Consider the following 12869-nt stretch of genomic DNA (forward strand, 5'->3'; position numbering starts at 1 on the left):
CATACATATTTTTGACACTCAAAACTAATCTTCACGCCCCTGAAAAAAAAATTACATATCTTACACCGCGTTAAGGCTATTCCCAACTTTCACGCACCAACTGCAGAAGGTGGGGGCGCACAAAAGACCTTAAAATACCTCGCCTCTATAGGCTTCTGTTTGAAAGCTTCCCAAGGTTACAGACTTCCTGATCCTGAGAGGTACCTGCCACAACCCAACTGAGATAGTCCCTCTTAAAAATCAGGAAGACACACTTGGGATGTCTCCCTGTGGGGTAATGCGACGCTTTTAACCCTCCCACAGGAGACAGCCTGAAAAAAAAAGAGGAAGAAATTAAGCTGCAATCTGATAGCAGACCTTAATATATAATAATATATGCCATCATGTGCCATCAATGCCCCACTGCAATTTACATTGGCCAAACTGGACAGTCTCTACGTAAAAGAATAAATGGACATAAATCAGACATCAGGAATGGTAATATACAGAAGCCTGTGGGGGAACACTTCAGTCTCCCTGGACACTCAGTAGCAGATTTAAGGGTGGCAGTCCTGAAACAAAGAAATTTCAAAAATCAAATGGAAAGAGAAATCTCTGAGCTGCAATTGATTTGCAAATTTGACTCCATTAAACAAGGATTAAACAGAGACTGGCAGTGGCTCACACCTTACAAAAGGAGCCTCTCTGCCCTAGGTGTTAACATCTCCATATTAGACTGACAATGGGCCATATCCCCGCTGTTTTATCTGACCTGTTTTTTCCTCTCTTCATGCATACTACTGATAATGGGCCTTTTCCACCCTGACTGAACAGACCTTGTCAGCTCTGGCCCTCTCTTTTACTGGGACCCCACTCTTCAAATACCCCTCTGAAACCACCACCCTCCCCACACTCATAGAGCTGACGAAGCAGGTCTTTGCCCACAAAAGCTTATACTGCAAAATATCTACTAGTCTATAAGGTGCCACAGGACTTCTTGTTGTTCCTGAACATACAAACTAACACAGCTACTTCTCTGATACTCCCAGTCTTAGACATGCATATACTCAGACCCTGTTCTAAGACACAGGAAACAAATTATTGTCTTTAAAAAAGGTGATTTATTAACAAAAGATTTACATGATAAAGCGTATTTGGTTGCTAGGTATTACAGAGCAAGTAAAATAAGTAAATTAAAGGACAGAGAATCACTTCTCTGGGATTCAATTTAAAAGTTACAGGGGAATACATCAGCCAGCCTCAGAAGTCCCACACCAAAACTAAAATTAAAAATAACTTGATCGCATCTGACTAAACATTTCTTTTCTATTTATGTATCTGTATGCCCAGATTTCCTTGTAGCATGGGTATTTACTGAATTTCTTAAGCCTATTTAGGGTTAAACATCTCTGTCTCTCTCTCTCTCCTTCAGCCACACAAAAGAAAGACTCCTGCAACTGCTTCAATTTAAAAATTACACTCTCTTCCGATTGGCTCACCTGGCTGCTTGCCAAAAGGGAACCCACTCTCTCTGGGTTTAACCCCTTGCAGGCATTCATCCATGACACACCTCCTTTCCTCTTCTACCCCACCCACAATTACATACCTTGATGCAAGGTATGTCCCCACTGGCTGTAATTTCCCTTGTGAGGTCCTAGAAGAAACAAGGTTAATAACATACTTGCACACTTTGACATTACTATGGTTTACATAAAAAACCAACAAAATGCTCATGTATTTGTGGAGTATAATGCCTGATATACTGGAAGAGTTCTAACTGGCTGAGTTTAGAAACTCCTCTTGGGAGAGTGCATTATCTACTTTGATAGAAGCTTCTGAAATGTTTTGTATGTCTTGGAGAGCCAAAATCTAAGGAGTTTCTTACTAATCTTTGACTGTATGAAGCCACTTCAGTGAAGAACGGTTCATCTGCTGATGAGAGCATTGTCCTCACACATATGGTTGTCGTTTCTTTAGAGAATACACAATAGCATAGCTGTTTTTCTCTGTGACAGACCAGAGCCTTTCCCTTTAAGAAGTTTTTTGCTGAGAAACACTATAAGGTAGAATTATTGATCTGCCCTTATCTGCATCAAAATTGCTTTCATGCCATGCTCAGATGCATTTGTGGTAACCACAAAAGCCTGGTTATAGTTTGGGGTTCTTAATGCAGGGTCAGACATCAGGGCAGCCTTACGCTGCTTAAAAGCTTCTTGACAACTGGTCAGTACACTTGACCACATTTGATTGTTTCTTTTTGGTTAAGTTAGTGGTGTGGAGATCTGACTATAGCATGGTACAAACTGCATGTAATATACAGGCAAGCCTGGGAAGGAGTGGATCTGTTTCTTTGACTCAAAAGATTGTCCAGCTGTGGATAGCCTCTATTTTTGCTCATGGAGGGTTGATAGTTTCTTGGCCCACCTGGTGTCCAAAGTAAATCTCCCTGTTTAAGCCAATTTGACATTTTTCTCAGCCTTAACAGTCAGCCCTGCCTCCTTTATGCACTGGAAGACAGCTTGAAGGTGCTCTAGGTATTCAAACCTTAAATCAGAGAATACAGCCACATCATCCAAATAGGCTACAGCAAATTTGCCAAATCCAGCTAGCAGATTATCTACAAGTCTTTGGATGGATGTGGGTGCATTGCTTAGCCCAAAAGGTAGAACTTTAAATTTATGCAGCTCTGCATGTGTAATGAAGACTGACCTTTCGCTTGGCTGAATCATCCAGAGGTACTTGAACGTATACCTTAGAAGTATAAGGTGGAGATGAACTGGGTGTGTCCCAGTTTCTCCAGTAGATCACCTGTGTATGTCATTGGATAGTTGTCTAGGTAAGTCACAGCATTCAGTTTACAGTAGTCCACACAAAACCATATTTCTCCATCTAGTTTGGGAATTAGGACTACTGGAGAAGCCCATGCACTTCCAGAAGGGCAAATTACACCCATTTTTTAGAATGTCCTTGATCTCCTTATCTATAGACACATTGGATGAAAGAGCCATTCAGTAGGGTTGGGCCCTGACTGGGTGAGCATCACCTGTGTTAATGAAATGCAATGCCCATTCACTCCACCCCAGGGTGGCTGAGAACACCGGGGTAAACCTGGTACACAGCTCCATGATTTCCCTTGACACTTACAGCCAAGGTTCATGGAAATGGTTACCTCTACTACTCCATTATTTTCTTTCCTGTCATAGTAGGCTCTTTCAAGCATCCTCCTTCTCTGGGAGGTAAACTGAAGACCTTTGAATTCTCGGGAAAAAAAGAGCTTTAGAAAATTAACATGATGTATTTTCAGCTTAAGGTCAGGACCTGGGAAGACTATGAGTTAATTAACCTTGCCTAGGTGCTCTTGGACTATGACATCTTATTGGCCCAGAGCACCTTCAAGACCATGACTTGCTCCCCTACCTTGCTCCCCTACTCTCTGGCACATTTATCATAGCAGGCCTTTTGCTTTTGCTTCCGCTTTTGCTTTTGCTGAGAAGTCTGCAAATTCTCTTGAGTGAGGTTTAAAGAGTCTCTACTGGTATTTTATGAGTTGTGTACAAAATCCAAAATGTTGGTTCCTGGAGTAGGGGTAGTCCCCTACCACTGCTGCTTTAATAATTGCAAGAGACCCTTAACTTCATGGCCATACACGAACTCAGAAGATGAGAATCCCAACCTGGGATGTGGGACATCTCTATAGGCAAACAGTAACTATTGTATCACCAAGTTCCAATCATTGGAGCATTTGTTTACAAATGTACATATCATGGCTTGCAAAGTTCCACTAAATCTTTCCACCAGCTCATTTGTTTAATGGTGGTAGGCATTGGCAACTAGATGTTTCACCCTATGAGCTTCCCAAAGACATTGCATAGTCTCTGCTGGGAAATTTGTCCCTCAGTCCCTGAGGATTTCTGAGGGCCAACCTACATTGGCAAAAATATCTGTTAGAGTCTGGTACACATTCCTGGCTGTAGTGCTCCCTGCTACTACTACTAATAGCTTCAGGATATTGGGTTGCAAAATCCACAAGAATCAGTATGAACCATTTCCCTATAGAGGTATTTTTAGGGAAAGGACCCATAATATCCACAGCTACATGCTGACATGGAACCTCTATTGTGGGATGGAGAGGTGCCCTGACCTGGTCTTGGGGCTTCCTCACCCGCTGGCACATGTCACAAGGTCAGACATAGCTAGCCACTTCCTCTCCTCATTCCCTTCTAATCCAGTCAGTTTTTGGTGCTGTTCATCCCAGAATGGCCACTAGGGTGATCATGGGTTAAGCTCAAGAGCTTTTCGCTGTACTCAGGTGAAACTGTCAACTGTCTCTGAGAATGCCAATCTTCCTTGTGTACCAGAGTCTCTTTGTATAGAAGCCTTCTTTTTACCACAAACCTGGACCTGACAGAAGAGGTGAGAAGTGGCAGGTTGCTTCTGGTCGCCATCCAAGCTCCCTTGTGCTTTTCATCAGTTTTCTGTTCTGCCTGGAACTGCTCTCTTGATGCTGGAAACATCATCTCTTTGTTGGTTTGTGGGTTTTGTCCCTGTGGAAGTGATGCAGGTGAAGTGGGTACAGCTGCTGGTTGGGACCCACTTTCTGCTGCTGCACTGGGTTACACTGTAGACTCCAGTGGTGCCTCTTTTACAGGTTCAGTCACTACTGCAGGCTTTATAGCACCCTCTGCTGCTGACTCCAATTCTGGCTCTGGAGCTTGTTCCATCACCTGTCTGGGTTTCTGGGCCTGGAGTGTCCAGGTGCACAGACTGTCTCCTGGTAGAAGGCTCAGGTACTAGGTTAGGTGTAAGTGCTTACTTAGCCCTGGTCCAGGTGACCATTTCCACCACCTGGACTTGTTTCACATGATTGGCTAGGTCTTCTCCCACCAGCATATAAATCAGATAGTCATCATAGACTGGAAAAGTCCAACTTCCAGACCAGCTCTTGTATGTAACAGGCAACTTGGCTGTAGGCAGGTCAAAAGAGTGCACACTGAAGGGTTGAACTGTGACTTTGGACTCTGGATTGGTGAATGTGGAGCCCACTAGGGACTGGTGGATTACAGATTACCTCTGCTTCTGTGTCTCTCCAAGCAATAACTTTCTTTCCACCCACATTTAGTTTCCCTTCACTTTAGGGATATCTGAGAATCACCTGTTCCTGAGGACTCTTGGTGTGACCCCAGTGCAATGAACTGCACTCTATTGATGTTCTTGTGACAGTAGGCCTTTACTTGTCCCGGATCATTACATTTAAAACAGCACTTGACTGGTGTATCATTGGAGCATGGTGGGTTGTTGGAGAATGGGGGGTTGGGGTGAAAGGGTATCTGTGGCCTCTCTTGACATGGATAAGGCCCTTCATTGTGAGGTGGGTTCTTGGATTGCCCCTCATCTTTAGATGTTCCCTGTGGAGCTCCCTTCTGGTTCCACGAACTGCTGTCCGTTCTGTTTTTCCCCTCTGCTCCACCCATCAAGCACAGAGTACTCCCACCTCTCTTGGGCAACGTCTACACTGCCCCTCCCGTTTGGAAAGAGCATGGTAACAAGGGAGTTCGAAAGATGCTCATCAGGCACTGCCATGGACATGCAGCTCCTCATTAGAGTAATAGCAGCCGCACACACTTTGAAAGTGCCGCTTTCAGAACACACACCACCCATGAAGACGACAGCCTTTCAAAAGGACCCCCAGACTTTGAAAACCTTTCTTCCTATTTGGTTTGAGGAAGAGGGGGCTTTTGAAGTCTGAGAGTCCTTTCGAAAGGCCCCTGTCTATAGGGGCAGCGTGCATTCCAAAAGCGGCACTTTTGAATTGCACACATCTGCTATTATGCTAATGAGGTGCTGCATATTCATGGAGGGCCTCTTTAGCATATTCCAAACTCCCTCATTACCATGCCCGTTCCAGAAGGGAGGGGCCAGTGTAGAAGCAGTGTTAGTGACTGGGCTTCCCATCTAGGATGTACTCTCTAATATGTCCAGGAACACCCTCTAGGAACTGTTCCATTTACATCAGGAAATAACTTTTCCCAGGTGTGAGCCTTCTCTTTTGAGATCCATGTTTTCCAGCCTTTGGCTACATTATGGACATGTTCAGGAAATACAACGTCCTGGTGCCACCTTAGGGCTCTGAAACAGCAAGGGGCCAGTTCAGCAGCAAGGCCCATTATCTTTCTGGCCTCTTCCTTTAACAGTTCATAATCATTGATAGTGTCCTCAGGCATGTCAGCTGTCCTTCCTAGTAAGGGTCCAGTGATTTGGGACCTTAAGTCTATCACGTAGTGATTTGGGGGATGTTGTACTCCTAACTGGTCCTCTCAAAATTTAGGAAGACGTCTTCTACACTATCTCCGATCCAGTACATGGGAAATTTTCTAGCATGTTGAACGATGACTGGAGGAGTTGGGGCAAGGCAATTCGATGGTGCACGTGGAGCATCTTGCTTTAGGCTTATCCTGTTCAATATCTGCCTGCTTTCCACCTCCGTGTACCTTACCTCTGCTTCCACTTGGGCATGTTTCACTTACTCATGCCTCATTTCTAAAAACTCCATCTCCCCCTCAGTGAGCAAGGTAGCTGTCTGCAAGGAAGCCCGCCACCCTGAGATCCATTGTGTGGCAAGGGTAGAGCTGACCCACTGGTGTCCATCTCCGTTGGGCTACTTCTTGCTGGCCCCTCAGAATGAAGGTCCAGTCCTTCCTTCCTGGATTGGGACATTTGGCTCATGTAAAGGGTTGTTTCCAGACTAATGTGCCCCTCCCCCAAATTCTTGCATTAGGGTGCTTCCTGCCCTTTTCTACCCAGCTATCCAGGTTGCCCCAAAAACTAGGAAAAAAAAAAAAAGAAAAGAAAAGAAAACTGTTTGGTTTGGCCTCTTTGACTTTGAAGTTCAATTATTCTGTGTGCCTTCTCCTCCTCAGGCAGCAACAGAACAAAGAGGGGAAAAAATCCCCAAACTTCCAAACAGCAAAAGAAAAAAAATATCTTGTTAAAATTGTGAGGTCTGTGTTCATGGTTCAAAATGATCCCAACCCTGGCACCATGTAGAGGCTAGTCTCCACTTTGACACTCTGGCTACATCTACACTGCAGCAATCTTTCAAAAGGAGTCCTCCTGAAAGATCTTTTTTGAAAGAACTTCTTTCAAAAGAATGCGTCCACACACAAAAAAGCAGATGAAAAGAGTGATCTGCTGATTTGAAAGACAGCGTCCACACAGCCCCTGCTCTTTCAAAAGAAGAGGCCAGGGATCGAAAATTAGGTGCCACGAGGACAGCTCTTTTGAAGAAAAGGGCCCGTGGAGCGCCTACTTTCAAAAGAAGCTTTTGAAAGCAGGCACTTTTCCTGAAATGGGAGTGGAAGACCACTTTCAAAAGGAGCGCTGCATTCTTTCAATTTAATTTAAAAGAGCGCTTTTTGTATGAAGACATTCCGCTGGATGTTTTGAAAGAGAATCTACTTTTGAAAAATAATTTGAAAGAACTTGCTAGTGTAGACGCAGAATCTCATTGCAGAAGGTGAGAGCCCACAACAGACCTTAAAATACCTTACCTCTATAGGCTTCTGTTTAAAATCTTCCCAAGGTTACAGATTTCCTGACCCTGAGAGGTACCTACCACAACCCAACTGAGAAAATCCCTGTTTAAAAATCAGGAAGACACACTTGGGATGTCTCCCTGTGGGGTAACCCCAAGCTTTTAACCTTCTTGAAAACAAAGAGGAAGAAATTAAACTGCAATCTGAGAGTGGACCTTTCAGTCTTAGACATGCATATACTCAGGGCCTTTTCTAAGATACAGGAATCAAATTATTGCCTTTAAAAAAGATGATTTATTAACAAAAGATTTACATGATAAAGCGTATTTCATTGCTAGGTGTTACACAGCAAATAAAAAAGGTAGGTTAAGCCACAGAGAATTACTTTTTAGGATTCAGTTTAAAAGTTAGGAGGGGATACATCAGCCAGCCGCAGCAGTCCCACACCAAAACTAAAATTAAAAATAACCTGATTGCATCTGACTAAACATTTCCTTTCTACTTATATATCTGTATGCTCAGATTGTCTTGTGGCATGGGTATTTACTGAATTTCTAAGCCTGCTCAGAATCAAACTTCTCTGTGTCTTTCTTGTGTGTGGTTGGAAGAGGGAGACTCCTCCACTGGCAACTGCTTCTATTCAAAATTTCCCCTCTCTTACCATTGGCTCACCTGGCAGCTTGTCAACAGAGAACACACTGTCTCTGAATTTAAACCTTTTGCAGGCATTCATCCATGACAAAAAAAAATCTAAAACCCAGAGGCTGACAAAGACAAACACTCTGATGCAACAAAGAAGCAACTTTTCCAGAATTACATACACTGAATAGCAAAGAATCTGTCTCACAACATTTTCAGATTTCATTTTGGGGTGATCGGCATTCCCCACTGTCCCTTCAACATTCAATAAAAATCCTTTTTAAAATAATGGAAAAATATGTGCATATTTTTGCCCTGGTTACAGCTTATGAGTATTTTTAAAGTAGTTTCAATTTTACCAGACTATAAAAAAATTGGTTTAAAAATGTAGATTAATTCCCACTATTAACCACAATGAAACCCAATTTCAGCCTGCAGTAAAACTTCTACTATCATATTTAAGATACATTAAAAACACTATTTTAGAATGGAAAAGCTGCACCACCCTGATTACATACTTGGTAATAAAACAATAAGAATCCGTTGATTACCATACATACATCATACTTCCCCTTCATCCAATAGCTAGTTAATCTTTATTCAATCTGATCATACCTGAAAAACTAAAATCATCTGTATTACCAACACAGCTTTCATGTGTCATTTTGATTAATTCTGGATAATTTACACAAGCACTGCTGGCAATTCAGTGACTAGTTATAGATATCTGCCATTAACCAGGAAGCTGCTCAAAACTCTGAATGAAATGTAAGGGGGAAAAGAGACCAAGGAGAACCTACTATAAAAGATGACCAATCACTGTTTTGAGACACTGGTAGTATACAACCTATCATGTTTTACTAACTGTATGTACCTTCCTGTCACATTGTCAGGATTCATCACTTATTTCTGCTAAAGTTCAAAACAAAGTGCATTAAAATGTGATGAAAATAGAAGTACCCTAAAACTGTCAGTCTGAGGTCGGGTGACCCTATTTCCCTATCCCAAATGAAGGTCAGGGAGATATGCAGGGAGGGGTGGCTCCTCCCTGCTCCACCGAAGCACGGGAGCCGGGAACCAGGCAAGAACCAAACACGTGGGCTCCGGGCTCCCCGCGCTTTGGGGAGCTGGCAGCCGCCTGTGCTCCTCCTGGCTTCCCCGAGCCTCAAGGAACTAAGAAGGAGGCAGCAGTTGCTGGTGCTCCTCCTGGCTCCCACGAGGCGTGGGGAACCGCGAAGCAGCCATGCTGCTCCAACCTCCGGCTCCTCACGTGGGAGCCAGGTGGCAGCTGGGCGGGTGCGGCTCCCAGCTGGTGCAAGGCAGGCGCAGCCGTGCAGGTCCGGCTCCTAGGTCTCCACCGGGCTGCAACTGCTCCCCCTGCAAATACGGGGTAATTAGCCCTGTTTGGAGAATAAATCAGGACAACTGCCCGGAGCCCGGCATGTGGGGCTGTCCCGCCAGCCACAGGACGGATGGTCGCCCTGAGCTCAGGGGCCCTGCGCTTGCCAGCAGGTAGGTATGGCCAATGGCAGCTGGCAGCGACAGTCAGACAGGTCTGAGCTAAGCTCTTCCCTCCGCAGCTGGAACTGCCACCCCTGTGGACGACATCTGAGCGACAAAGCTGCACCGACTGCACAGGCAGGAGGGCGGGACTCTCCCGGACTCAACCCCGGAGGGCAAAGTCCTGCCTGCCCCTGCGAGGGGCAGCCGCGGCCGCAGGGCGAAGGGGACACGGCCCCCCGGGGCGGAGGGGGGCAGCGGCGCGGGCCCCGAGGACACGCCGGGCTGCAGCCCGTCAGGAGCGCAGCGCTGCGGGCTCCGTGGGGGCGAGGAGTGAACTGCCCGCCGCCTCCCCGCCGAGGAGCTGCGCTGGGCGACTGGGAGCAGAGCGCGCCCCCGCCAGGCCAGGCGCGGCCCAGCCCACAGCCCCGCGCGGAAGGGGGCAGCAGCCGCCGCCTGCGGGGGCCTCACCCGGCTCAGGAGGCCCAGCTCCGCGGGTAGGGAGCGCAGCTCGTTGTCGCGCAGGCTCAGGGCACGCAGCCCCGGCAGGCTGGCCAGGCCCCGGGGGAGGCGCTGCAGCCGCATCCCGCGGAGCGACACCGAGCGGGTCCCAGCACCGCCCCGGCGCGCCCGCAGCAGCAGCCGTTCCGCCATAGCGCTGCCGTTAAGGGGCCGCTTGGCCATCCCCTGGCGCTGCCGCGCGCGCCCTGGCCGGCTCCGCGCGCGCTGGGCGGAGGATGGATGGTGGTAAATGTTGGACGTGGCTAAGGGCAGCTCTGGCCTGCGCTGGTGCAGGGCTTGCGGCAGGGTCTGGGCTGCAGGCAGGAGTGAGGGGCAGGAGGGAACGTGGGTGCAGCAGGCACTTGGGACCCGCCTGCCGGCTATGACCGATGGCAGGAGGGGCTGGCACCGGGATTGGAGCACAGGGTATGGGTGCACAAGGAAGAAAGAGGGGGGAGACACTAGGGTACCAGAGGTAGCCTCTGGCTATGAGACCGAGCTGGGCAACTCCAGGCCAGCAGATTTCTCAAGCAGGCTTTCTGCTTGCTGGGTCACCTGCACCTGAGAATACCTAGCAGCCAAGGGGGAGGGTTGCTTCACCCTAGCTTGTGCTTCAACCAGGCAGCTTCCATGTGTCAGAAACCAGCTGCCAGGGCTTTCAACAGCCAGAGGAAACAATGTGGGAGAGGGGCAGCCTAGGTCCCTACCCCCAAGAAGGGGTAAAGCTAAGGATGGAAGAGGCAGGGCTTAGGACAGTCAGCCCAGCCCTGCTCCCCTTGCAGCCTCTCAGAGCTGCACTGCAGAGTAGTAGCACCATAGTGCTAGACCCTCAGGCCCTTTGACAGGACAGGCTCAGGGGCAAGTGTCCCCCCGATTCAGTAGGCCTGCCAGCCCACCCATTCCAGGCTTACAGCTGTCAAAAGCCAAATACAGTAAACTCTTGTATATCCAGCAACCCTAGGACCAGGAGGCTGCTACATATTCAAATATTTTGAATACAGAGGTATATAAATTATATCAGAAAGACAGAACAGGTCGGGGGGAGTAGCACTATATGTGAAAGATAATATAGAATCAAATGAAGCAAAAATCCTAAAGGAATCAAAATGTTCCATAGAATCATTATGGATAACAATTCATTCCTCTAATATGAATATGGCATTAGGAATATATTATCGACCACCTAACCAGGACAGTGATAGTGATGCTGAAGTGTTAAGGGAGATTAGAGAGGCTACCAAAATAAAAAACACAGTAATAATAGGAGATTTCAATTATCCCCATATTGATTGGGTGCATGTCACCTCAGGACGGGAGTCAGAGATTAAATTTCTTGATGCCTTAAATGACTGCTTCTTGGAGCAGCTAGTACAGGAACCCACAAGGGGAGAGTCAATTCTCGATCTAGTCTTGACTGGAACGCAGGATCTGGTCCAAGAGGTAACTGTTACGGGACTGCTTGGAAATAGTGACCACAATATAACAACTTTTAATATTCCTGTGTTGGGAAGAACACCGCAGCGGTCAAACACTCTGGCATTTAATTTCAAAAAGGGGAATTACACTAAAATGAGGAAGCTAGTTAAACAGAAACTAAAAGGTAGAGTAATTAAACTAAAATCCCTGGAAGCTGCATGGAAACTGTTTAAAGACGCCATACTAGAGGCCCAACTTAAATGTATACCCCAAATCAAAAAAACACAGTAAGAGACCTAAAAAAGAACCACCATGGCTAAACAGCCATGTTAAAAAGGCAGTGAGAGAGAAAAGGGCAGCTTTTAAAAAGTGGAAGTCAAATCCTAGTGAGGAAAATAGAAAGGAACATAAACACTCCCAAATGAAGTGTCAATGTAATAAGAAAAGCCAAAAAAGATTTTGAGGAACAGCTAGCCAAAAATTCAAAAAACGATAGTAAAATGTTTTTTAAATACATTAGAAGCAGGAAGCCCACTAAAAAAGCAGTGGGGCCCTTGGACGATAAAGATATAAAAGGAGCGATCAAGGAAAACAGTGCCATTGCGGAGCGATTAAATGATTTCTTTGCTTCAGTCTTCACGGCTGAGGATGTTACAGAGGTTCCTAAATCTGAGCCAGCCTTTTTAGGTGACAAATCTGAGGGACTCACTCAGATTGAAGTGACATTAGAGGAGGTTTTGGAGTTAATTGATAAGCTGAATAGTAACAAGTCTCCAGGACCAGACGGTATTCACCCAAGGGTTCTGAAAGAACTCAAATGTGAAATTGTGGAGTTAACAACAGTGGTTTGTAACCTATCCTTTAAATCCACTTTGGTACCAAATGAGTGGAAGACGGCCAATATAACGCCAATATTTAAAAAAGGCTCTAGAGGAGACCCTGGCAATTATAGACTGATAAGTTTAACATCAGTACCAGGCAAAATTAGTAGAAACACTAGTAAAGAATAAAATTGCAAGGCACGTAGAAGAGCACAAATTTTTGGGCAAAAGTCAGCATGGTTTCTGCACAGGGAAGTCATGTCTAACTAATCTATTAGAATTCTTTGAAGGGGTTAATAAACATGTGGACAAGGGGCACCCAGTGGACATAATATACCTAGATTTCCAGAAAGCCTTTGACACGGTCCCACACCAAAGGCTTTTATGTAAATTAGGTGGTCATGGTATAGGAGGAAAGATCCTTTCATGGATCGGGAATTGGTTAAAAGACAGAAAACAAAGGGTGGGAATAAATGGTAAA

At 46.0% G+C, this 12869-nt stretch overlaps 1 protein-coding gene across 1 annotated transcript in view; it reads right to left on the minus strand.

Annotated features, from left to right (window-relative positions):
• LRRC69 (leucine rich repeat containing 69) overlaps nt 1-10922 on the minus strand; it is a 72530-nt gene extending 61608 nt beyond the window's left edge. The window contains exon 1 of the mRNA XM_074985705.1: nt 10122-10922. Coding sequence (XP_074841806.1) covers nt 10122-10334 — 213 coding nt within the window. The 5' untranslated portion in view covers nt 10335-10922. The remainder of the gene's footprint in view (nt 1-10121) is intronic.
• Nucleotides 10923-12869: the final 1947 nt, after the last annotated feature.

This window comes from Carettochelys insculpta, chromosome 2 (assembly GCF_033958435.1).
Source record: "Carettochelys insculpta isolate YL-2023 chromosome 2, ASM3395843v1, whole genome shotgun sequence".
Classification (NCBI taxonomy): Eukaryota; Metazoa; Chordata; order Testudines; family Carettochelyidae; genus Carettochelys; species Carettochelys insculpta.